This window comes from Myotis lucifugus, unplaced genomic scaffold, assembly GCF_000147115.1.
Source record: "Myotis lucifugus unplaced genomic scaffold, Myoluc2.0 scaffold_112, whole genome shotgun sequence".
In the NCBI taxonomy this organism is placed as follows: Eukaryota; Metazoa; Chordata; class Mammalia; order Chiroptera; family Vespertilionidae; genus Myotis; species Myotis lucifugus.
Window position 1 is genome coordinate 2,630,522 of NW_005871160.1, and position 27,245 is coordinate 2,657,766.

Sequence of the window (27,245 nt, forward strand, 5' to 3'; positions counted from 1 at the left end):
GTCTGGTCTAATTAGCATATTATGTTTTTATTATTGTAGATAAGTCAATAAAAATAAATATAATAAAATAAATAAAAATGCCTCTCTTACACATTCCATTGAAGCTCATTTTACTCTCCAAGCAGAGAGGCTGTTCTTCCCACTCTATATATGGGCAAAACACCCTCAGAGAGGAGCACACGAGCCCTGGTTCCCATACCCATTTGTGTATTCATCAACCTCAGTGTCCTCTTCATGGGATAAGAGGCATAGAAATCTGATAGCATGTATTTTATCTTAAAATATCTAGGAAAAGGAGGAAAGGAAAGATTGAGAGGACAGAGAAATAGTTGGAGCTGAGAAACTTGACCAATGAAGGAACTGGGCATTGGTGTAGCCTCCACTATATACCAGGCACTTGGCAGGCCCCTTCCCTACGTCCCTGCAGTGCATCCTCTTGAATCCCTATGATAAGCCTGTGGAGTAGGTATTATCCCTGTTTTCTAGATGTTCAAATGAAGACCTAGAGAACTTAAGTGGTGGTATTGAGGTTTGTGGTATAGAGGGGGAGTGCACTGAACTGGCTTCAAGTTCATGTTCACATCCCTAGTACGCTCTGCTAGGTGCTTGGCCTTCACAACCCACCTATCCTGCATTCATCTGAGTTCTGATACTTCTGTAAAGTGTTTGTTCCTGTAGCGTAATTTGCATACATAGAAAGGAATGGTAAAAGTGGGCTTGGCTTAATGGTCTTTGAAAAAGTGAGTTTTTTTGTGTGATTTGTTTAAATCACCACCTTCAGGTAAGACCTCAAAATAGTACATAATAAAAAGCATGCAACTTTCATTCCTACTGTTATAATGAGTGTGGTTTTGATTTTATGGAGGTGTGGTGGTGGTGGTGGCCATGGGGATATCAGAATTAACAATGCTGACTTCCTCAAATGGCCATAGACCATCCCAGTTCCTCTTTGTTCTTCTAAGCTCCCTAAGGTATGAGGGTATCAGAGGAGGCAGCCTATTCTGGCTTTGTATTCTGGGCCATTTATGTTGGAATCTGTTCCTCTGAATGGCGGCCCTCCAGTTTGCCAGGCCACCCAGGTATTTGGGGCCTTAGTTATAACTGTTTCAAAATAAGAGCCATAGTGTTCTCCAAGCCTACATTTTTTTAAAAAATACGTTCGATGGAACGTATTTGTTTTATTTATATTTCCTAAATCAGAGGAGATTAGAAAACCATATAATTTAGCCCCCCTTTCTGAAGACTGGTACTATAATGAGTTTTGAATGGCTCTAACTCATGTGACTTTTTCTTATTTGACCACAGTTCCAAGGAAAGGCTATCATATTTATAGGAAGTTGATTCAGTGATCGGTGTTAACAGTCAAGGTTAAAATATATTTGCTGAGTTTTATTCTAGAATAAGATAAACACACTGAATAGACTTTATGGTATAGATTTGCATGGAAACACATTGGTGGCATGGAAAACATTCTTGTAATATGGTTTGCCATGTGGTCTTGAGATGTGTTCTAATATGGCCTTTATTTGCAATTGCCATCTTCAAAGGAGTTCTAATTTTACTTAGGGAGAAGGGTGACAATATAATAAGGGCTCCTTCTCCTTTGAGGGTGTTCTCAGTGATCTGAATCAGACGCCTCACATTAACTTTAGAGGTTGATCCACAAAGTAAGATACATTCCTTCTAATGAGATGCCAGATCACATTTATAGGCACGTGTATGGCTTCCCTGGACCTGAGTAGGGTGCCACGTGCTGGCTGGGTTCCTGGAAGGTTCTGACTTTTCTTAACTTCCCTGGCGGCTGTAGCTGGATGTGCCTGGTGTTTCTACTTTCCTTCCAAATGTGAAGCTGTGGTTCCCTTCTGATTTGTGGAAAGACTCCTAAATGTCTAACTTATGTGACTGTTGGAAACAAACAAATTTTTTTTTCTCTGCATAGTCTTGCTCATTAAAAGAAAAATGTCTAGAGTCAGACAACACTGACTTCAAGTCCCAGGTCTCCACTATGCCAGAGTTTTGTCTTTAGGAAAGTTACTTAACGTGTCTAAGCTTCAGCAAGCTTATCCCCAGAACTGACATAATAATAGTGCCTGTTCTTACTGTCAGTGAAAGAATTAGGTGAGATAATCCACATCACTACTCAGCACAGTGCTTGTCACTCAGCACATATCCACCAAAGGTTGGCTATCCTTTCTTTATGGCTATTGTTTTTATTTGAGTTCAAAGAGCTGTGGACTATGAACTTGAAAGATGTAGAGAAAACACTGTTCTTTGAAAGTTGAAGGAGCATAGGGGGAATACCCTGCTTCATTTCCCGTTCTTCGGACTTGTTTATTATAGTGGTAGGTTACCATGGAAACTTTCAGGATTAAGATGGCATTATTGAGTTAAGCATTCAATGAACATCTCAGGAAAGAAAAGCTCTAACATGTATGCATGCCATAGGTGGCTTTCGAGTGAAGGAGTTATTCGGAGGGAGGGGGGGTTTGAACAAGGAATGGCGTTTGCTAACTTCCTGGTCTCACGGAGTTTCCTGAATTCTCTGAGCGAATTATGATCAAGAGCTGACATTGTGCTCATCACCCTGCGTTTGCCCTTCGCAGACCATTCCATAAAGTTGTCAGCAGTTACAGCCAGAATTTCAAAATGGGAAGCCGCTCTGTATGTAGCAGGGAGTGTGGCTTTCCAAAATAGATTCTGAAGTCAAAAAGAACTCGGAGTGTTTCTTGAGAAGGGTTGACCTCCTTTCATGCCACTTACTGTGAATTAAAGCTGCGAGGGAGGACTAGTTTGGGCATGTGGTACAGCGCTGAGAGCCACCGCTGCCAGGGAACAAGATTTGTGTTTCTAAGGAGATACAACAAAAAGGAGAATGCTCTAAGAGCCAGCGGCTGCCAGAGTGTAAAAGTATCTATGTTCCGAGAGGGAAATGGAAGTCGATTTAAGTAATTTTATACACACGTTACGGGGCGCCCTTCTGCGAGTAATTCTTAAATGCAAAAGCAAACAGTTGTGGCCACAAAGGGCTTAGTACATCTCAGCTGATTTCAGTTCTCAGACTCAAACTGGATCAGATTGGTATTGACCTGCTCTGTGCATGTGATTTTAAGATGGTCTGACTCCCGCCTGTCATTTTGTTGGGTTGTATTAGGAACACGGGACAAAGGGTGACATATTCCAGCAGAGGTTTCAGCAGCCACTTGACAATCTGCTCTGAATCAACGGGAGAAACCCCCGCTCTACCAACTGGGGCAGCTACCAGAGTGTTCTACCTGTGTCTTCAATGCAGTTCTAGCCAGTTTGCAAATGTTTAGTGATTAGCCTGGAAGCATGCCCTGAAAGGGTGCGCTGGAGAAAGTGTCATCACAGGACAGCAATCACAGGGAGAGTGCAGCAAGGAAAAATTACAGTACAGCTATATTTACTTACTGCCTCTGCAATAGGGTTTTATTTTCCACACTTGGAAAGGGAACCACCTGTCTGAACTGCTGATGTCAGAGAGCTCCCTCGAGACCCAGGCTGCTCGAGAGCACATGATACTGTATGTATTTGCTCTTACGTCCATATCTGGCTGAGATTGGGTTTCAGATTTGAGCCCTATTGTGCCGTTCATTGAGCGGTGACTTCCAAGTGCCCTCCCACGTCACCCTGCCCTTGTGAATTAAAAAGTAGCGTGTGTAAGCCCCCAGCGTGAGTAGTCCCTCAACCTGCATACACGTATTTGCCCTGCATTAAAATGAATGACCCGCGTCTTGGGGGTTCTCATCCATGGATCCGGTTTTGAAAGTGAGTATTAAGAGGCATTCTCTCTGCACCTAGAAGCCAGTGTGCTGCTGGTGTTCTGGATTTTGTTTGATTTCTCATGATCAGGATTTTTTTTAAAAATACGTGTCAGATTTGAAAGTGTTATAAAAAGAGTATGTGCCTGTCTTTTTTTTCTTTTTTCTGGTAGTATGTCAGTGTGGAGAAATTGTTATAGAGGGAATGAAATGAAATGCCTAATTTGGAAAAAAACTGGATATTATGACCATGTATTGCAAGGGACCTATTATTATTATTATTATTATTATTATTATTACTTTCAGATTTTCAAGTTGTATAACCCACTGCTCCTGTTATTTGTGCCTAGTGGACAATTAGGCCTTTGAAACATAGCTCTTTAAGGACATGTGAGGGCCACGGCATCACACAACTCTAGGGGCACCGTTTATGTCATAGTCAAGCGACTCCTGCTTGAATTATCCCGTTGACTATATGTTCAATCCCAGGAAATATGATGCTATCAGCATTACGCAAACATTAAATAAAAATAGATGGATGAAAAAGGTGAAGGGGATTAAGAAGTACAAACTGCCAGTGATAAAATAAGTCACAGGGATGCAATGCACAGCATAGGAGATAGAGTCGATATCACAATAACTATGCATGGTGACAGATGGGTACTAGGCCTACTGTGGTGATCACTTAGGAAGGTATATAAATGTCTAATCTATGCGCCTGAAATAATATAATATTGTATGACAACTATGATTTAAAAATAAATTAAAAAACCACTAAAAACCAAGATGAAACAAATAATAGAATTGTTACTAACAATTGCAGAAAGCTTGTGGCGGAGTTGTTCATTGTTTTAATAGTGCTGTGCATCTGGATTTGAATTTCTTTACCAACTTGCAAATTATATGGTTGTTAGAAAAAATAGGTGGAAAACAGAGCCTCTGAGGAGGTAAATTACATTCTTGGGCCACATCAAATCAATGTCCTATTAGGGATCAGAACCAGGGCTTGTAATTCCCAGCCATCCCAGGAAGCACACCTGCAATTAAATTAGTATTTGTAGTGGTGTTTGGGATCTTTTCCTCAAATCCTGAAAGTAGAGTAAATAGCATGGGCTGAGACCCCTTGGTTCATCTAATCTTTCCCCCAGGATTTTCCTCTGAACCATTAAAAGTGTTAGAATATATGATTGATATTAATTAGCTTTCTGCAAAGTACTGCACTCCTTAACATGAACTGAACTAGAAATAAATATATTACCATGAATTAAGATTTTATTAGTTGCAAAAAAGAATTGGATGAAGGCACCTATGTGAAATCCTAAGTACAGGCATCAAGTTGAATTAATGCCAGCACCGCCGTGAGATTAATTTGAGCGCTGAACAAGAAATAGTATACCATAACATAACTGTGTTTACTGAATCATTTTTGGCATCAAAAACTAAAGCTACATTATAGATGCAACAACAGGCCTTTCTCCCTTGGAAGAGAGAGGCGGGTGCGGGTGCATTTTGTAATTAAAGTGAATGTTACCCTCTGAAAAATGCCTCTGGTCTCCCGGAAGAAAACAGCCTTCTTGAGAACATTGCATCCCTGTATATATCTCAGACTTCGCATACTCGGTGTTGCTCTGGCCTTCTGCATTCCATTAGGGTTTTATAATGGGATCAGCTCTATTTTCTACCCTCTTAATCTGGAGTACTGGGTAGACCTTCCTTTATAAATTTGCATCTCATTACTATGGATATGTTTGGGAAAGTGTGGAAGGTGTTGAAAAGATGTATGGGGTTGCCTCAGGGATGTTCTAGGAGGGATTCCTGATTATGTAGGGAGGATGGATTAGACAGCTTTTAATACAGGGCTGTGCAAGCTGAATACAGTAGAGCTTCCAAAGATCACTTTTCACGGACTGGGATGAAAGGGGTGCCCCCTAGAGTTGTGCGTTGCTCAGGCCCTGCACTAATACCCTTTTTTAAATTCTGAAATTCCCTGATTTTACAATTATTTTTTTATTTGCATGTATGGTATCACTCATTTGAGGGTAAGTGTAAAACTTTAAACCTGCACTGTCAAATTAGATGATTATGCATATCACCCACATAATTTAAATTTTCTGGTAGCCACATTGAGAAAAGGTATATTTAATTTTAACAATATATTTATTTTCCCCAATGTATCCAATACATTATATCAACATGTAATTAGTATAAATTATTAATGTGATATTTTAATTTGATTTCTCATGCTAAGGCTCTGAAGTCCTGTGTATATTTCACATTTATAGCGCATCTCAATTTTGACTAGACACATTTCAAGTGCTTGGTAGTCACATGGTGGGTAGGAACTGCCCTATTGGACAGCATAGTTTTCAACTTGGACGCCAACTTGTCAGCATGTCATTGCATAGAAAAATTACTTGCTAAAATTTTTTCTTAAATATCTAAGAGAAAATACAACATATCTTTTATGTCATCTTGTCAGTTTAAAAAGGGATGGCATGATTAATCACAAATTTTCAAGAGGAATGTGACTATTTAGGCAATTCAGTTAATAGGCCACTGGTGGCCAAATGGACTTTATATTGAACTGCTTTGCTCCTGTGGCTTTGTTTTACATTCTTCCTCCATAGATATCAACATTTTAAAACATGATTTGACACTTTGAGGTTCTTCTCTCATTTGCAAACTCACAGTATCTTGTCAGTTTTCATGCACCATATAGATGTCCTGTTTCTTAACAGAGAAACTCTTGACCTTTGGCTCAAATAGCTTCTGTGGCCAGCATAATGGGACCAAGGACTGTTTTCTGCACTTGCTGATTCTCGTTCCTTTGGCGAGAGCCAGGTCAAGACCGGTACACGGCTGGATTTACTTTTCTTCAGGATACATGAGAAACCAATAGACACTTGGTATCAGGGCACAGCTTAGATGATTCTGTGTGCACTCATAGTCAGCTTAATGTAATACTTCAAAAGAAAGTCTGTTTTGCATGTGTCTAGTAGATCTTTTTATTTTTATTTTTTTAAGTGAGGAAGCCTGGCAAAGAGCAAACTTATGCAATTACTCTTATGCAATTAACATTGCTTGATGTTAAATTGAGTTCTAAGTATTTCTATGTGAATAGCAGGTATCATTCTTTAGTACTTAATACATGCCAACACTGGGCTCAGATATATTTCATTAACCCTAATTCCAAACATGTAAAATATATATTTACAGTGCTATTTTCACAGATGAAGAATCTGAGGCTCAGATAGTTTAGGTAACTGTCTTTGGATCACACAGATGGACTTAAGTGTCAGATGTGCATGGACTGACCCCAAAGGCTGTGTCTCTGAGAAGGGGGTCACATTTTCAAACCAACTCAATGACACCCTTCAATAATGAATTTTCAACAAAGGGCAAAATACTACAGTTTTAAAGTTGGCAGTTTCCTTCATTTCATCCATTGAAGAAATACTTTCAGAAAACTCCCAATCCTATCTCATCTTTGATAGAAGAGAAAATAGATCTGGAAAAGGGAAGTGGCTTTGTCCGAGGTCAAACAAACAAACCTGGACCACAGGTCCTTTGATTCCTGCTCCACTCCTGTTTTTCCATGTGGCTTAATGGCTTCTTTAAGAAGACAAGGTGAACATTAAGAATTTTTTTTTAAACAGAAAGGTAGCAAACTTTAAAGTTTTATAATGTAGGGAAGACTCCTTTCTCTTCTCTATGCATTTTAGAGTTTTGATTATAGTATAATATGAATACTTAAAAGTACATATATTATAAGGGTTTAGCTCTATGAATTTTCACTAACTGAACATACCCTTGTAAAAAGCACTGACAGCAGTAACTAACTTTCTGGAACCCTTTCCCCAGATCATGCCCCCAGCTCTCAGCCACCACCAAAGCCAACCTCAATCCTGACTTCCAAGTTCATAAATTAGGTATATATCTTTCTGTACTTATTTATATAAAGAATAGAATAAGATGTGTACTTTTTATCCACATGTTGATGTACAGTAGAACTCCATTCATTTTCATTCATTTGACTATACTTTTAAAGTAGAAAGCCTCCACAACCATAATATTGGAATTGTAATTAATAGGTTTATTGAACATTAATTATTATTTAAAAGACTTCCTCCCCTGAGAACATTATTAGCCGTAGTTTCATTTGATTCAGTCTAAATAAAACTAAAAAATCTCAAATATGCTATCCTAGTGGTTGCAGTGCAAGATACATCCTAGCAAACCATTCTTGGCCTGTGTTTTATTTAATATTCAGTGTAGGGTTATGTAACAGAGAAGACAAAGAGGGCACCATCTGAGAATACCCACAAGAGAGCGCTGAGTTGGATTCACACTTAGTAGCATTGGATGGCTGTGCAAAAGGTTAGGTGTGGCCTATTTTTAGGTGCACTACGTGGAAATGGATCTAAGATAGATGGTAGAAAGTTACACCTCAGGAGCTGACAGAGATTTTTGTTTTTAAAAGAGGTGGCAAAAGAATCCTTTCTGGATCATCTCCTTGGGCCAATGAAAAACCTGGGATCTTCAAAGAATAATAGAAATTGGGGCCTGTTTAAAAGGAAAACTCTTACCAACTGCCTTCTGGAGGTTGTTTCACAGGCACAGAAATGAAGTTTTCTTGTGTTAGTTTTCCTGTTGCCTCTATCCCTGGTTGGAGGAAAAAGTAAAGCTACCTATGTCATGCTAGTGACGACTGCTTGACCAGCCAACATTGGAGGAGTGTCACTGGTGGTTTATCAAGGCTTTGTCCTTGCGGAGGTTTATCATACACCTGGTCTTACTTTGCTTACCCCAGTGCTCCCTCTCCAAATTGTCTGTTAGGAAATGTAGGTGCTTGTGGCTCTTCATTCAGCCCTAATGGAAAGTCTCCAACCTGTGCATATTAGATGGCTCTGAGGCACAGACCTGCCTCCTGCTCAATAGGAATATATGTGGAAAGAAAACAGCTGAATAGGAAAACTCTAACTCTCACTGATGCATCAAATGTCTATCCTGTGATATGGCCTTGGCTTAATACAGCTGCTGATAATTCCATGATAACATATTTTAGGCATGTGTCCTTCTCTCTTCCCTCCACACCCTACAGTAATAACTCAGATGATTCCCCTCAAATTAAAAAAGAGGTGACGTCTTCATTTACCAAATATAATGAGTTTTTTATTTAAGAGGGAAGGTGTTGTGGTGGTAGGAGGCAAAAGGATTACTTTAAGCTCTTATTTCCCTAGGTGCTATAGACCTTATTCCTATTTACAGAACCCTGAATTTAGGATCCATCCTCTTTTCTAAATCTTCTCTCTGTGGGTAATGCTCCTTACCTGTTGTAAACTAAGTCACATGTAAGTATGTTAAATTGCACCCACATGCAGGCATAAGTAAAAAGTCTCTTTCACATCAGTGTGTGCTTTTCACTCTTACTGTGCAAGTAGAGATTGGTTTTACTCATGATTTGTGCCACTTAATAAAATGAATGATAAACAAGAGGACAGCTTGCTGTTTCTCTGGGGCAAATACCTGAGATTTGTAGTTGGTCTTCTCATAGCAATATGCATGGTTGGAAATATTATATGTAACCTATTGGAGGCCTGGTGCATGAAAATTTGTGCACTCGGGGAGGGGGGGGGGGCATTCCTCAGCCTGGCCTGCGCCCTCTTGCAGTCCGGGACTCCTCGGGGGATGTCCAACTGACAGTTTAGGCCCACTCCCCGTGGGAACGGGCCTAAGCTGGCAGTCAGACATCCCTCTGGCAGCCCGGGGGAAGCGGGCCTAAGACGTTAGTCGGACATCCTTAGCGGTGCTGCTAGAGAGGCAGGAGAGACTCCCACCACCACTGCTGCACTGGCCAGCCACAAGCCAGCTTCTGGATGAGCAGCACTCCCCCTGTGTAAGCGCACTGACCACCAGGGGGCAGCTCCTGCATTGAGCATATGCCCCCTGGTGGTCAGTGTGTGCCATATCAACCGGTTGTTCCTGGTCGTTCTGCTGTTAGGGTCAATTTGCATATTACCCTTTTATTATATAGGATATTATATTTCATGAGTTCTCTTACAATCTTTCTCTGGAATGGTTAGGAAGTGAAATATGTATATTTCATGAAGATTGATGGAGCCATGTCCTATTGGCAAAGCTGAGCACTGGCTACCTTTCTTATACCTCCTCCCTGATTTCCTGTGCCTTTTGTTGTAATGAAACCTTTGGATTCACCTTGTCAAAGAGGTCTTCCAAAATTGCCTGTCTCTGTCAAGGCAGACACATAATTTCACTTGAGAGTTGACAGGGATCTTAGATGTAATTGAATCTGGCCATCTCCTTGGACAGATAAGGAAACTGAGGCTGAGAATCATAAAGTGAACTGCCCAAAGTTGACTTTTGGGCTAATGACACACCTGAATGAGGACCCATGTTCTTTCTACCATCGTTTTCCTTCCATTTTGGGCAAAATCAAGATTCACAAAGTCACTCTACTTATCAGATAAACTTGATCCTATGTAACCTCATGAGCTTGGCCTTGGTTCTAACCTTATTACCTCTCTTCCCATGAAAAATCTTAATGGTCAAAGTAATGGTAACCCAAGTGAAGGAAAGGTGGTTTGCAGTGAAGGCCCATGAAACTGTGTTTGAAGAGGCTGATAGCAAAGCTTGTCTTCCTGTGCATCTGGTCAGCCTTCCATGGGCGAGAGGGGGGTTCACCTTTCATGTGATATTTGGAGGGCTCAGAGCGAGCTTTCTGCCTAAGAACAGGGCTGTAGGGTGGCAGCATGTATATAGGTTGCTCCACATTTAGGATCAGACTGTGTTCCAGAAGTTCACTCGCAAGTCACACTGGCTTGAAACTTGAACCTCATTTTCCTTACCTGGTCATTTTCAGTTCTCTCCAGTTGAAGCCACATCTCCAACAGCTCATGCCTAAGCCTTCCCTGACTGCCCTTCCCTTTCCCCATCAACAAAATCCCTTCTTGTGAAATTTTCTTAATAATTTAACCCTGACATTCTTAAAGCATTTACCATTTTCCCCCCTTGGCATGTGCTTGTGAACTTTATTGGATGCTAGAAGGGAAGGAAAAAAAATGCGACTAACAAGTAGATGCTTTTGTATAAATAACTGAAGTGCCCTTAGCCCTACCAAGGATAATTACATTTTTTGAGTGGGAAGTTTATTTAAGTTAATTGGCAAAATTTCAAGTTGAGGAACAAAGTTCAGATGGTAGTGGCAGCTGGGGATCAGTGGCATAGGCCCATCTTTGAGGGAAGCTAATAGTGGTTAATACCTTCCCTCTCCCCATAATTCAGGGCTCAGAGGGGTTCCAAAGGGCCAGGTAGGAACTTCCCCAGGGCTGCTCTGGAGCCTGAGTGGAGGAGCTGCTGGACTTGCCGAAATAGAGAGAAATATCTTTCTTTTAAACAGATGATATGTGTAAGTTTATCACAGAAAATTTAAAAATTACAGAAGGGCACACACACACACAACACACACAAAGAAAATTACAAAGTATTTCTAACATCATCAGCCACTATTAAACCTTGTTACACAATCCTCTTGTCCTCTTTCCTCTTGTTTTTCTGAGTGTATATATTTATATGTAAATTTGTTCTAATTAAAGTTTTTTTCTAACATAATTTTAAACGTTACTATATTTTTGAAGATTTTCTCATTATGCTATTACATATATTTTTACAACAGTTTTAATGATATTATTGGACATACATAGTGAATTTATATCTATGAATAAACACACTGCTCTGTAATTTATTTAACTAGGTCATTACTGTCGGACATTTGCACTACTTTCAAGTTCTCAGCAATGGAAATAATGTAGCATCGACAATCCTCACACCAAAAGCCTGTGCACACACCCCTCTGTTATGTCTTTAATATGAATTTTTAAAAATAGAATTTCTGGGTGCACAGGATGCCCATTTTAAACATGTTTGATACACATCACCTGCTTGTCCTCTAGAAAAATGCGTACCCATTTTTTATTGTTCCAGTAGCACCTAACATCTATTTTTGATTGAGCTGTAGGTGTGGGGGTCAGTCTTAGAAGTGGTCTTCTGGGTATAGGATTCTACTTCAAAAATCCCCTATCTATTTTGGATATAGCAAACATTAAGTAAGATTTGATGTGTCATCCAAAATTTAGCTTAGACCTTAAGCTAATTGCTTCTCAAGATGTGAGTTTATTTTCTTTCTACATCATATTTTAGGATATATATTTGCTCTGTTAGAGTGAAATTCAAATATCAAAGCGTTGGAAAAACGTACAACACAAAGAAAAGCAAAATAACCAAAACTTTACCAAGGCTTGTCTAGTGAGATTTTAAAAAAAGAATTTAAAAAAGCTTCACTTATTTAAGTCTTCCAGTTTGAGACTAGTTGAAAAATACAATTTTCTACCCTAAAACAACTTAAGTTCATTAGGGCCCAAGTTCTAGAAATAAGCACCAGGGGTAAATGTTTGATTAACCAATATTATTTTAAATGTAAGAATTCGTGTACCTCAGTTTTTTCTGGCCTCCACTAACTGCAATTGGGGGATAAAATATCTTTGTTAGTAAGCGAACTGCTCTGTTTTTTTTTTTAGGTTCAGTAGCACTTTAAATTTTTAAATAACACTTAATAAAATACGATGTGCTTTATTTTCAGTTTTAGTAAAGAAACATTGCTAAATAATCCTGTTGAACATTTCTTGTCTTAATAATCAATAACTCACTTCATTATAGGTGAAATAACCTGAAATAATTAAGGTAAATGGAAATGTCTGTAGATGCACAAATAAAGGAGTGTTAAACATCAGACAAAATCAGATTTTAACCATCTTTTTTGTTTAATCTCTTATCTCTGGGCCTAATAAGCATACTTCTTGCTTTCTGTTTAGATAAGTCCAATTGACTGCAACTGGAATTAATTTTCATGTTATTTTTTTGTTTTAATGTGAAAAATGCCAAAGGTAGATTTTGAGATTCCCATTAAAATACAGGTTGACTCAATTGTGTAGAGCTGTTCTGCAGGAGGTTTTATTGGAGATGAGAGGTGGTTACTGAGGTTGTCTATTACCTCCAGTTTATGAAAAATAAACAAATAAATGGATGCTAGGGGCATTACAGCTGCCCACTGACTCTCTATTTGTTTCCCCAAAGGTGCTTTTGTGTAAAATTGTGTATTTGATTTGAGAGTGTTCATAGGCTAGAGGGTTTTGTTAATATCCTACCTTGTTACCATCTTTGGTGCTCTGCACAGCCTCAGCTTCCAACATGTCCCAGAGGCTCAGAGCCTGAGCTCAGAAACTGACATGGGATATTGGGATAAATTAAATCCTCTAAGTATTTAAAGCAAGCAATTGAATGCCTGTTAGTAATGATTAACTTTAGAAATATTAGCAATTCTTGGAAGATCCCTTTCCTTTCTGGAAGAATGCTAGACAGACAGTATTCCCAGAAATGTTTCCAGTTATATAAAGTTGCCCCAGGAGTCTTTGCAGTGCTTTTGATGGGGGAATGAATATTATTTTTATGTATGAAACTTAAATTCTTCCTATAAGGGGTTTTAGGAATCTGTATGCTCTTTTCAGCTGCTATCAACACTCTTGCTCTTATTTTTTGCTGTTGTAAAGTGGGTACACAGATCATTTTGATTGAGTTGTTTTGAAGACAAAATGGATTGAGATGTGGTATATTAGATACTGATTTTAATGTCTATCACATGCAAGCTCTGGTGTATCTGTTTCTTCCTTGAAAAGTTTTAGCTTAAGCTTACCCTTTTATTGTTTATTGTAAGCTTATTAATGATGGGCACAGGTATTCATATTAATAGGTCTTTAATTCTGTGTTGTCACCTATGTGCAACAGTGACATCAAAATCAGTTGTCTTTGCTATTGTCTACCTGGGTATTTGAATCCTGTGTATTTGGGTTTGATTGTATTTCAGTGTTAGAAGTGGGCAGTTGTCTGAAATATGGAGGGTGGGCAAGTCTGTCATTTTGGGCAGGAGTAGGGAAGGAAATGCAAATCTTATATACTTGATCAGATTTTTTTGTTATGAAATTAAATTATTCTCCTGAAGGTTTATTTTCTCTCTTGTCATTAACTCTAAGGATAGATTCTCCTGCCTCTACCCATTTAGGAGCTTTGGGAAATGTTAACTGAACCATCGGAGGGAGAGATTCCATCAGGGTTGATTCTAGACTCTGTGTAGATATGAAACATTATGGGCTCTCAACAGATGTTAATAAACACCTCCTTCTATTGTTGAGACAAAATGGGGTTGATTTGGGTGTGATCTGTAGTGGTTAATGAGAGAAACTTGTCCCTAAATAGGATATGTTTTAAGAAGAAGAGAAATCTGGACATTGCGTGAAGGAACATTATTTTTTCATATCAACTTATTCTCTATCTTTAAGGTCTGTCATTCCCCCTAAAATTGTGAGCTCCCTTGTGTTCATGTCATATGCCTTCTTGGCAGTCCTTGCAATGCTTTGCCGTGGACACAGTAAGGTTTCAATAGATCCTTGTTGATTGAAACTAAACGTTTGGAAATCTTGGAGGCAGAGTTGATGAAGGGGTGAAAGGAGGGTTGCGGGGAGGGAGGAAGAGAACAGTCAAGGCAGACACACAATTAAATATAGAAACTGCCTGGGAAGCCAGAAAAGACCACAGTTGGGAAGCAACTAACAATTTATGCTCTCCTGAGAAAAGAGAAAAGAGAAAACAAACAAACAAACAAGTAAAAACCTAGAAAGAAGAGACATTTTAATCTGAAGAGCTAATTAAGCAAATTATAAGACCTTTAAAAGATCCCTGTCCTTAGAGTTGTCCTTTTTAGACTAAAAAGATAGTGGAAGGTGCTCCAAATTTTCCCAAGAATCTATTTATATTTTGGTTGATACAATAATAGAAATTAGAGGGAAAAATACAATATGCTGTAGTTTATAAATCACTTCAATGATTTGGCTCCTACTAACCCTCTTTGTGATGGTAAAGGCAAAAAAACCCTCCAAAAACATATAAAAGGACCTCTGGTTTCATGTGCTGATTTGACTAAGGAAAAGTGGAATTGGGTGGCAAAAAAACAAATAAGAAAACCCCAACAACACAATGTGAGCAGGTAAAAATGTCAAAAACAATAATACAAAATGTTCCAGTGTAAAGAACTTATCTAAAAGGTGTGAATGGGATTTTTTAAAGATGTAATGGAAGCCTCACATTCAATGCACACAATGGAAAGTGTCAGGGAATATCACGACACAGGGATCACTTGATAATAATTAATAAACATCAACTCTTCTTGGTCAAGTGACCAATATTATTTCACAGTTGACTGTGTTGAGGGTAGAGCAAATGACCTTTCCCATGAATTTTAATAATTTACTGTAGTTTTACATTAAATCAGAATATAATTTTGAAGAAAATTAGTGTTATTTTTTTGTGGGGAGTGCAGAGTAATGCCATTAATTGCATGCATAAAAGCCTTCCCGAGGTTATATTTTCCTGTTCTATCTTGATTTAGAAAATTAAAACTACAATAATTTTCCACTATTTGTAAGAAGGAAAATGTGCCAGTCAAATGTATTCAGCTAACTATAAAGTGCCAAAGCTTTTTATGTCCAATAATGACAAACTGTCAGTTTCATAGTGTTATTCAGGAATTTACTAGCAACTTGTTGCAGTTTTCAGAAGTACACAAATCTCTTCTAATACATGTGGTCTGAAAGAGGAAGCAGCCTGATTTTTTGTTGTTGTTTTTGTTTTTGTTTCTTTCACTTTAATATTTGAGGAACTTTATATTTAAAATAGGTGTTAGAGCAAATTACCATTTTTTTCTTCACAAGGAGATGAACAATAGAGAACATATAAAATTAACCTCAAAAGTATAGGAGTTTAAGTTGATAGTGCTTTAAAAATTATGTTTAGATACCTGGGGACTCTTTTCAGATAACTTATTATCATGAAAATAATTGAGCTGATTTTAAAAGTATACTGGGCTTAAGATTTTATAAAAACATATATATTCACAAATACATACACATGTGTTCATTTGCCTGGAACTTGGAAGGGTTAAATCAGACCACTAGAGTGTTGTGGAAGGTGTTTTTCACTGGTGTCTGGTACCTTGAGTTTGTTATGTATTCAATGTGTAGTATCATCATAAAACAGTTGCACCTGCATTAGCCCTCATTGTCTCAGGGTAGAAGCTGGGGGAAAAAAATTTAAAAAGCTCAAGAAATGAGTATCTCTGCTAATAGCGTGTCGGTATTTTTCCTCACTCCATGGACATTCTTGATCTCAAATGCAAACTGCACAACGCAGGGCACTGGGGTTGGAATCCAGTGTTTATTCAAAAAGGCACCCTAAGGCAGTCAGAGAGGAAATGCTACATGTATTAAAAAAATTTTTAAAAAAAGGAGCCCAGAAATTAAGCTGATCTGGACACAGCAACCCTGGCTGTATTTACTAACACTTGTTTTCTGGGAGCCTAGGAGAGAAATGGAAAGAATCAGAAGGGACCCGAAAGGGTGGTATTTTGTTGCCTGTTCTCCTTATAAGGAGCATATCAAACTGCAGTGACACTTCAGGCACTGGTGTTCCTGCCACGGGGACAGCCAATTTCTGGGCGGAGGAGTTTGTTTATATCTTAACAAATACAGGCTGTTTTGTTGATTCAACAAGCCAAAAAAAAATGCATGCCCCATTCTCTGCTTTCCAACACTTCTCACAATTAGAAAATGTCTCATAAAAAATGCATCATGTGATAAGCTCTTGTCTTTAGTCCCAAACGGAGCTGGAGTCCCCTCGGAGGTCTTAGAATTCTAGTCCTTTGGGGAGTACACGTTGTAGCTAAGAATATAGTTACTCTGTCTTGAAACAGGGAGCTTTGCCCCTTGCTTGTTTTGGAAGGAAAATAAATTAAAAAAAGATTGCAGGGGATTTTAGTTATTATATGGCCAGGGCTCTGTTTAGAGTCTGTGGCATTCAAAGCTGGCTTTAATCGCAGCAGGATGCTCAAAGCCTCCAAAAGTCCAAGTGTTCCCTTTCTTTCTTTCTTCTTTCCGTTTTTTTTTTAAGCCTTACTTCACTGAGGCAGAGGGCTGCCTTTGAGTGACGTCACGAGTTTGAGCAGCAAGCTGCACAGGAGAAGGGAGGCTGGGTGAGTGACAGCCCAGCCTACTTTTTAATAGCTTTGTCATGTGACTGGGGACTGTAGTAAGACAGGTGCCTTCAGTTCACTCTCAGTAAGGGGCTGGTTGCCTGCATGAGTGTGTGCTCTGTGTCACTGTGAATTGGAGTTGAAAAAGCTTGACTGGCGTCATTCAGGAGCTGGATGGCGTGGGACATGTGCAACCAGGACTCTGTATGGAGTGACATCGAGGTGAGCTGGGGCTGGGCTCGGCAGGCATTGCAGCCAGGACTGAAGCTTTCCTCGCGATGCAATTATTCCTGTAAGGGGGGAAGGGCTTGGGCGAAGAGGGGTGGTAGAAAAGTAGTCCGGGCAGGAGCGGTTGGAAAGGAATCTTAATCTTATCTTAACTCCAATAAGTTTGCTATTTTAAGGTGGCTCTGGGATGCCACGAGCAAATCAAAGCTTAGCTGCTGTCATCCGTATCTGTTGCAGTTGGAAACTCTTTCCATGTGCCTTTGGCTCTGTTTCTACTCATATGCAATATTTATGCTCCAAGATATTGATATGAATCAGAAAGCTGAAGTCTTTCCAGTGGTATTTAGTGGCCTGGTTGGAAAAATGCCATTTCTATTTATAATAAGATGAAGATAAAAATATTAAAATGGATGTGCTCAAATAGAGTCAGTTTTGACTCCAGTCTGGATTTTTTCTCTCTCATGTCTCTGTGTTCATCCGACAGAAAACTCAAAAATCCTAAATAATCCTGCTGGGCTATTTTAGATTGCTTTGCTTACAGAACACAGAACAACGAAGCTGATTCCTTTAAAACTCCTCTGTGTGTGTGGTTGAAAGGTTTGGCCAGCAAATAGAAAAAAAAAAGTAAGGTGCAACGTTTTCCATTAGCATCGGTGGCAGGGAAGCCAATGGTTAAATCTCGCTGTACCACGGAGAGCTGCCTGAAGCCGGAGAGAGAATAGAGTTTATGCAGGACTGTGTGTGGAGCTGCTCGCTGCTTGTGTAAAAATAGACGGCAATACATCAATTCCACAGTCTCTGCTGGCTACAATTCATACCGGGGAAAAGCAAGCCGTTTCCTCGTAATCTCTGGAGTCTGGAGTGACTGGCGGGGGGTCGAGGACCTGGCATGTTTGCATTCCGCACAGTGCAATGTTCTCGGAAAGTTTGGGCAACTTGGGAAACAAGTGAAACTTTCTGTGGACTCTGGTGAGATGGAACCGAATTGAGGTGCACGGGGGATCCGAGCTGCAAACAATGAACCTGGCACAGGACTGCGAGTGCTTCCTCTGGGTAGCTGGGGGCACGTAGGGTAAGGGGGAGGGTCGAGCGCCACACGTGATTTGATTAAATAAGATGTTCATGTGGTGCAGCGATACACATCTAAAGTGAAAATAATTTGGCCCAGGCCGTCCGCGAGTGCATTTTTCCTATCTAGCCAGGCATGCCCTGGATTCTTAACTCTTTGCTGGGTTTGCAAATGTGGGCTCGGTGTGCCCTCCCTGCCTTGGCAGGTCGTATTTGCGGATTGCAATGGTTCTTATGTTGTTGTGATTTCTCGGGAAGGTGGGATAGATATGGATAATTCATAGGTCCTGGAGCTATTATGAGTCAGGGTTCTAAGTGGCGTCCAAGTCCTAATTGTCTTGGAGTAGCTGGCATGTCCTGTGGGTGCTTGTCTGGCCGGCACCGTGGGTCTCAGCTGCTGTAGTTTCATTTTTCCATCATGTATTATTCCTGATGCTGCTGGGAGTCGATCGGGGAACGAGATCATATGGAAACACAGCAGATTTGCTTTAATCATTGGGATTCCTGGAGTCATTTTAAACAAGCGACAGAACCATGTAGGACAGTGGCCCGTTCCTTTTTGTCTCGAGGAGGAGGTGAGGTCTCAGGCTAATTGTCCAGCCGGGGATTGAGCTGTCGGTTGGCTGCGACTGGCCGGTCACTTCTTCGTTGCACGGTAGGCAGCAAGCTGCTGGGAGCCTGGCGCTGGCCACGGCAGCTCTGGGAATCACCTCCGCCAGTCTGACATATTACCAGCAGCAGGTAGCGTAGGCAGCTTTCATTTTTTGAATCATTAATGTTTGCTGTCATCCTAAAACGTATGATGCCCTTTTGCACATAATGACAGGACAGCGCGTTGGTTAATAAAGGCCTGTACCGCTACGGCTACTTGGAGTCCCCGGTGTTTCACAGTTTAATACGAGATGATGTGCACTAAGGTTACTGAGATTGATAGAGACGATTCACATGACATACACTCGCTAAGACTGTCATTCTGAACTGCCCCCTCCCTGTCCCCTCTCCCCTGTCTTGACTACTTTTTTTTTTAAAGAAGTGTGATTCTTTTTTCATTAATATAATTAATGTGGCCGAGTCCACCCTTTCTTCTCTCTCTCTCTCTCTTTAAAATTTACCATCCACGGCACAAAAAAACCTCCGAAAGGTTAATGGAGAATTATACTTAATTATAATGATTCATTATCATCAGTGCAGTTAAGCTAATTTATTGTCTGCTCCTTAACTAAGAGAAAAGTCTGTTGGGGTGAAATAACGTACAATAATTAGCCTTTTGTGTTTAGTAACCGCTTTATCCTCTTAAATCTTCTTATAAAATTCAGGCTACGGTAGTGAAATAGCTGTCATAGCTGCAGAGAGCCCGGAGAGTGTGGGTCCCTCCCTGCCATAAAGCACACCTGTTACAGATGCATAGGGAAGCAGTAAATAGCAGCGCGGCAGATGAGGGCAGCTACAGGGCCCGGACTGGTAGGTCCGGCACCCTCCAAGGGCCACACATAAATGAATAACAGGAACACTTGCTACCGCTAATGTGTTTTAGATCATCAGGAGAATGCCCCATTCAGAAGCACTGATTTTATGAGCATGTCAACAGTGGCAAGAGCAAGGGCTCATTTTTCAATCATAACATAAAAGTGAAAATGAGAAAGGGGGGTGAGGGGGGAAGAAAGGGAAGAAGTAGGTGAATGACAGCACAGTAAAACACACCAAAAAAATCGATCTGATCTTTTTCATGGTTTTCAAAAGTAACTTAAAAATGCATATTTATGAAAGATCGAAGGGTTTTGAACGAGCCATGCCTAGCGAGGGCAGTTAAAGCAAGAGGTTGCCCCCAGTTGGTGGGACGGACACCTCAGCATTCCAGAGCAGGTTTCTAAGTCATGCTCTGCATGCTCTGCACAGCAGGAACTTGAGCCAGACATAGAGATCTGATGTTTCCTAACTTTAATTTTCGTTGTTGCTCTTTTGGGGTGTGTGTGTGTGTGTGTGTGTGTGTGTGTGTGTGTGTGTGTTTTTAAGGACTATCCCCCAGTGAAATCCTAGTAGTTTTTGTACCACTAAGAAAGTTCTCCGCTGGTCTCCGAATTGGTCGTGGTGTGGAAGGGTTAACACGGTGTGTTTGTGCTTAGAGGATAAGCAGTGAGGGAAGTGTTACACCCAAAACAAACCACGGACATTGCACTAGAATGAAATCACTTCAGCCCAGCCTCCGCTCACATATCACCCTCGTCGAGTATGCTGACCTGTAACTTTGGCCTAACTCGGATAATAAAAAAGGGAAGACCAATAAAATGATCAGGAGAGAGTTCTGATGTGGAGAGCAAGGCTCTTCCTTTGCATTGCCTCTGTGCCTGCCGTGTGGGATCTCACTGGGGCCTGAGGTCTTAGGGATTTCCAAGCACCTTCCTGCCTCCCCTGGCCCACTTCTGGCTCCGTTACCCACTAGCTGCTTCCTCCGATCACGCTGCTGCATGCAACCCGTGTAAAGCCGCCTGCCAGGGACGACAGGGGTGCTCGAGAGCAGGATTTGCATACAACTTATTTTATTCAAAATCTAAATGTCAAGCAGGATCTTCAGCTTGATGCCCAACTACTGCCTGGATGTGAACGACTTCACAGCATCTCTCAAGACTCCCCAAAGGCAGGGCCAGGAGGGTGCCACTTGAGATTGGGCACCTGCTGGTTTAGACACCTTGGCGTGCGGTCGGATAGAGTCCCATGTGTCTGGCATCACGAGATCCCTGCAGTAGGAAGTTTCTGCGGGGTTCTTCATCATGTGCAGTGAGGAAACAGCGGTCAGATAGCCAGTTCCAGATTAGAATATGACCTCTTTGGTGAAGGGGTCCACTTTCCTCCAAAAGCCACAGTGAGGGACCGTAAAAAGACCACCTCCTCCACGCAAGGAGGTGAAAGACTATGCCAGTGTAAGGTGGCCTTGGTGACAAGCAGCCCAGCCACAGTAGAGCATATTTTAAACCTATTAATATATCAAAATCATTTTTGAAACGCCAAAGAAAAGTTGCTTTGAATTCACTTATAGTTTAGGAATACATGAATGATAAAAAATAATATGGTTGTGATATGCTATCATGATTTTTCTTTCCAAATGTCAGGTGATCCCAAATCTCTCTCTCTCTCTCTCTCTCTCTCTCTCTCTCTCTCTCTCTCTCTCTCGATTTGTGTGTTAGACATAGTGAAAGATATAAAGGTCTTTTAGGAAAAAAAATAAGATTTTTGTCTTTCATCGCAAGGAACTTGATTTTGACCTGTTTGAGATGAAGTTCAGAAGTGCATGAAAAGTCAAGTGAGACTAGAAGATTTAAGTCACAATGCAAGAGAACCATGGACAAGTTAGAGGACTTGGCATCATTAGTTGCTAAATGAATTATATGGATTATGATGGTTTAAAGGAGCATACATGGAGAAAGTTTGCCTAGTAGGGTTCTTATGTTCTAGTTTTCATGTAGCAGTTATTTATTCAGTGCCTGTTACCGGTGATGTCAATTCCAAGGTAAAATGAAATCTGTATCCCTCCCTCAAAGGGATTATCCTCTAAGGGTAGAGTGAAATTTTACATGTAGTTAAGCAGAAAATAATTTGAAACTTGCTAAGTGCTGACTATCAAAGGGGCCCAAACCAATCTAGTTGACTTCTAACTGGAAGGACTAGAGAAGGCTTCATGGAAGCATGGATTTAGAGGTAGAATTTTGGAACTAATGGATCAGGCAAAGTACCCTTTGGGAGCAAAGTGCATTAAAGAAATTGGGGTGTTTTTTTTTCTAGGGACTGAAACCCTGGAAACCAGCTTTGGTGGTGTCGTTGCATTAACCAGGCTTAATTCCTCTCACATGCTATTGCAGTTTAATAAATTCCTGAAGTTAATGAAGGTTTTTTCTTTCCTCCTGCCTCCTGCAGTGTGCTGCTCTGGTTGGTGAAGACCAGCCTCTTTGCCCAGATCTTCCTGAACTTGACCTTTCTGAACTCGACGTGAACGACTTGGATACAGACAGCTTTCTGGGTGGACTCAAGTGGTGCAGTGACCAATCAGAAATAATATCCAATCAGTATAACAATGAGCCTTCAAACATATTTGAGGTAAGGACACCCTTTGGTGGAAATTAATTTCTCACTGAACTTGGCTTGGGCCAGATGAGCATGATTATTATTGGCCTGAAAGCATAATAGCTTCTTACACGGCTGTCCTCAAAAGGCTTTTGATCACTGTTAGGCACTTCCTATTTTGTGAAAAACTGCTTGGGACACACATGGATTTTTCTTTTTAAGTTAAGGGGCTAAGGACCCACAACAGAGTAGGGTGCATTAAACTATGTTGAAACACTAAGGGATTGTGAAAGAATTAGTGACAAAGAAGAACAAAAGTCTAAACCTGTTTATCCCTATTTACCACAGAAAATGGTGCCTAATATAAATTAATGCAAAAGAAGGCATTTCTTTTTAACTAAGGGGTTAGATGTCTACCTTTAATTTGTTTTAAAATTAGGTGAGCAATTTATTATTATATTATTGACCATGCCTCTGATGCCTATATATCTTGGAAACTTCAAACCCAACTGCTCTAATATTTACTTATACATTTGTCAAAATTTACTACCTTTTCAGTTGTAAAAATTGCCTCCCAGGCTCTATACTCTTAGTATAAGTCTACCCTATAATAAAGAATATTAACACACCCTATTAAAGTGTTACTTTGAGGAAAAAAGTTCTTTCTCACATAATCGGTACTCATTGAATCAAGAGTAAATGGTTTCCTATAAGGACAACCATTGAGTACGATGGCAAGTGAATTGAATATACGTTATCAAATCCATTAGTTTCCAGTAGCACCACCACCATCATCAGCTAACAGGTTCTACCTACTGTGTGCCGGACTCCATACAAAGCACTTTGAATGTATTTTTATCCACCAGCGGAGACATTTCTTACACTTCAATGTTATCTGGTTGAAAGATCGAGTCATTAGGAAAACCCATTTTATAATATTTAACGAGTGCTTCTAGCAACCAGCACATAGAAGCGTTGATTGAATAATGAGTGAATGATGAATATAGACATGTTAATAACAATCATAGCAATAACAAAATGTCCAGATTTTGGAACACTTGTGCTTGATGTATATCATCTGACTCATCCCTCCAAATAGCCCATTGCTTAGGCACTGGTATTGCCATTTCCATTTTACATCTGTAGACACTGAGTCTCAGGAAGGTGAAGTGATTTCCCCCAAGTCACACAGTTGACAAATAAAGAGCTGGGAATTGAACCCCTCAATTTATCTGACTTTAAAGTCGATATCATTTATAAAAATAGAGTAACAGTGAATTTGGGTGACAGCCATCCTTTACAAAGACATATCAAGCTGTTTCTTTGCTCAATATATTTAAAAATAGAACAGAATCTCTCCTCGCAGTGTTGGTTGACATGAGCAGGGAGAGCTGGTCAGCTGAGGTGGCTGTAGGTTCTGCCGACGGCTCAGATTCTGTAATATGTCTGGGGCCTTACATGGGCCTGAGTAGAGGCCTTAAGGTGCTGGAGGCAGGGCTGGGGAGGAGGAATATGGGGGAGGAAATGCTGAAGGTCTGTGGTTAGTTACACTTTCCCAGGCTTCTCAGCCGGGTCTTAGAGAGTTCATGTGAGGACAGGGCTGGTTAGAACTGGTAAAATGAACATTCCTCATTCAGTACACTTGTCAGGTTGCAGGCTCATTTTAAGTCATGCTGCATTAAATAAACAGTACTTTTGAAAATGTCCATCTCTATAGACTCTTATCTGAAAATCAGCTATTCCGTATTGGGCGAATGCCATGCATTTTGTAGATGGTTGTTCTGGAATAAATAAAAGGTGTATGTGGTGGGGTGGCATGGTAGTCAATGCCTCCCTGGTAGGCTGGTTTCAAAAGGGACAACTTTCTCCATGACCACGCGTCCCCATATTTCATCTTGTAGCCCCCTGCATAAGGTAGTCCTCATTTACACCCTGGGAAACTTGGTTCAGTAACTAGTTTGTTATCTATAGATGCTTATTCTATGCAAAGACACACTTTTGTGTTTTCCTATATAAGTTTATACCACTGATTGAATTATTTTCAGTGCTCTAAGACACACGGTTCATTTTTTTATTCTATCCTTAGGTTATTTTAACCCAGTGGTTCTCAACTAAAGGCAGTTTTGCACCCCTGAAAACATTTAGCAATGCCTGGAGACCCTTTTCATTGTCAGGACTAGGGGCAGGGGTTGCTACTGGCATTTACTGGGTGGAGACCAGGGATGTTGCTAAATATCCTACAATGCACAGAATAGCCCAGCCCCCACAACAAAGAACTATTTAGCTGCAAGTGACAACGTTGCTAAAGTTGAGAAATCCTGCACACACAAAAACAAACGAAAAAGTCATTGAAAGTTCCCTCCATGAAACATTGAAGATGAATTGGTCAGATTTCCTAGACAAAATACAGTTCAGGTAAATAGGGTCTGAAGAATCAGAAGCCATACAAGGTAATCAAGACGCCTGGGACCTCAGGATTGATGTGGCAGGAATTCTCTTGGTGTCAGACAGCAAAAGTGACTGTTTAGATAAACCCCCCCTCAGAGTTTTCTCTGATGTCACAGGACCATTCTTCTTTGTTTGTGCAAAGGGTAAGGCCATATGCAGCAACACCGTGACAAACAGCAGCAGCTTCCCCAGCATTTGCGTACAGCCAATGCCTCTACTCTTTGCCCTCTAGTGCTAAATTCAGACATCTTTTTCTCTAACGGGGGGAAAAAAACAGACACGTTGAGCTTAGGTGGAATTCTAAAATTGTGTCTCTTCCCCTGTGAAGAAGGACCATGTGCAGCAAAATAACCCTTGAGTGGCCAAGGCATTGTGCTGCATGTTCCATGAAGTCAGTTCCAGAGCCTGTGCCTTTAAACCTCCCACCGCGGACTTCAACCTGCACTTCCTTCCCTCCAGTTCCCAAAACCCTGCCTCATCACATTTGTGAAGGCCTTGTACTGAGCAAGCCAAAAACAGTCACGGTCTCTGCCACCTCTGATCTGCCAATAACAAGCGGTCTCTACCTCGAATTCTGAGAATAAAATAAGGCCCTAGAGTTGCACCCTCTCCCCTGACTCACGGATGACACCACTGGCACAGGGTTTCTGAAGTCAAATCAAAGCAGAAAGAAAGGGATATTTAGAGCTACAGACAGTAGAATGTTAAAGGCAGAATGTTAAAATCCTGGGAGTAACTAGGCATTTCTTCGTCTGGCTTATTCCATACTTTCGAATCTAAGTTTAATTTTTATGTAACGTTAGAAGGAGAAAATAAAAAGGATGGCATTGGATGTCACAATTAAGGAAAGAGTGAATTCCTGAGTGGGAGCAAGGTGTGCCAACACGTAATTGTACACGTGGGTTGAGTAACTGTACACACAAACAGCGCTCTCTGCTTGCACAACCTGTGCTTGGATGTGCACATGCAGGTAACCAGGTATGATTCAGAAGCCACTTAGAAAAACAGGACACGAGGCCCAGCGGTGCAGCCTCCAGTGAATCCGACCCATGTGTCAGGAAAACAGGATACTGTCCCTGGACTGGCTGGGAGCAAGATTTATGTTTCAGAAATATTGCAACATAACTTCCTTCCCTGTCTTGCCTTTGTGCTTTGTTTGAAGGAAGAGAATAAAGGACTGTTTTTACCACATGGCACTGTGTAGAGATGGGTGGCATAGGGATAGTTTAAATAACACAGTGCCCCTTCTGCATCCCCGTGAGCCACCTTGCCCCTGCTTTATTTTAACATCTGCTTTAATGGGCATCTTTCATTCATTGTTACTTAAGAATGCAGCTACTTGGGGTTCTTTAGAACAAGGTGAATGAGAATGTCGTTATCTCATAGTATGTTCTGAAGCCTGCCTTTGCTAGTGGGGAGAGAAGGGCTCACAGCTGTAGCCAGCACTCACCCTGGGCAATTACTTAACTCTCTGTAAGGTCTGATAGTGTGAACATTTACAGGACAAAAAGTGGGGAGCAGTGTCCTGTTACTTGTCTGTAAGTTATCCTCTGTATGCCACCAAAATAATGCTGGCTTAAAGCTTTCAAGAATATTTGATCATCTTGATAGAAATATAGATTTTACATTCCTTCTTTAGACTTTCAATTATATTCTGTTTCTTTATAAAATGAGCATATGTGCTGTACTTATCAGTAAGTTCCAAACAATCTTGGCTATTCTACGGACTGTGAGCATTTTGGGGGTCGGGAACCTGCTTGTCTTATTCACTGACATTTTCCTAGGCATTTTCTTAGAAAACAGCACAAAGTGCTCAATAAATATGTGCAGCATAATGAATGAGTTGACCATCATGTATTTTTAATGGTGTGGACTGCATTAGGTAATATGAAGATTACCACTAACAGTCTGTTTCCTAATGATAAAAGTTTGGGAGGCCAAATGAAAAAAATGTGAAACAATTATCAAACAATGCAGGACTTGGGACTGGGTGTGTGTGTGTGTGTGTGTGTGTGTGTGTGTGTGTCCTAGCTAAGGAGGGAATTGGTAAGAATAATGTCACCAAGGCTGATAAGAGAATTAAAGTGAAATGTTTTCATAGAGGGAGATGAGGAGCTTGGTTTACTCAAACTAAAATATACATTACCGGGAACATAGGAGTAGCAGTACATTTGGATTTGGGGTGGGTACAAAATATAAGTTGGCATGAGAACCTAGTTAAAAATGTTTAGAGTTTCTATGGTAGGTAGGACTTAGGGTGTCTTTAGAGATTTTTTTAAGCAGCAGAGTCATATAATGGAGCTGGTACTTAAGAGTGATAATTCCAATAGCTGCAAGAACTATGGTCAAGCAGATAGTAGGGGAAATGAGACAGCAGGCCCAGCCACATTCCCAGCCCTATACGAGGCAGGTACAGGGAAGGGACAAGGTGACAGCAGAAGGGATAGTGTCTAGGGAACAAAGACTTGAAATACCTTGAAGGAAAATTCCATCAGCCCTGATGAATATGAGTT

The 27,245-nt window shown here is 40.5% G+C and overlaps 1 protein-coding gene across 1 annotated transcript in view; it reads left to right on the forward strand.

Moving 5' to 3' along the window:
- The first annotated feature begins 17,007 nt into the window (after positions 1–17,007).
- The window catches only part of PPARGC1A (PPARG coactivator 1 alpha), a 99,035-nt gene continuing 88,797 nt past the window's right edge, over positions 17,008–27,245 (forward strand). The window contains exons 1-2 of the mRNA XM_006093273.3: positions 17,008–17,154; positions 22,138–22,317. Coding sequence (XP_006093335.1) covers positions 17,107–17,154; positions 22,138–22,317 — 228 coding nt within the window. The 5' untranslated portion in view covers positions 17,008–17,106. The remainder of the gene's footprint in view (positions 17,155–22,137; positions 22,318–27,245) is intronic.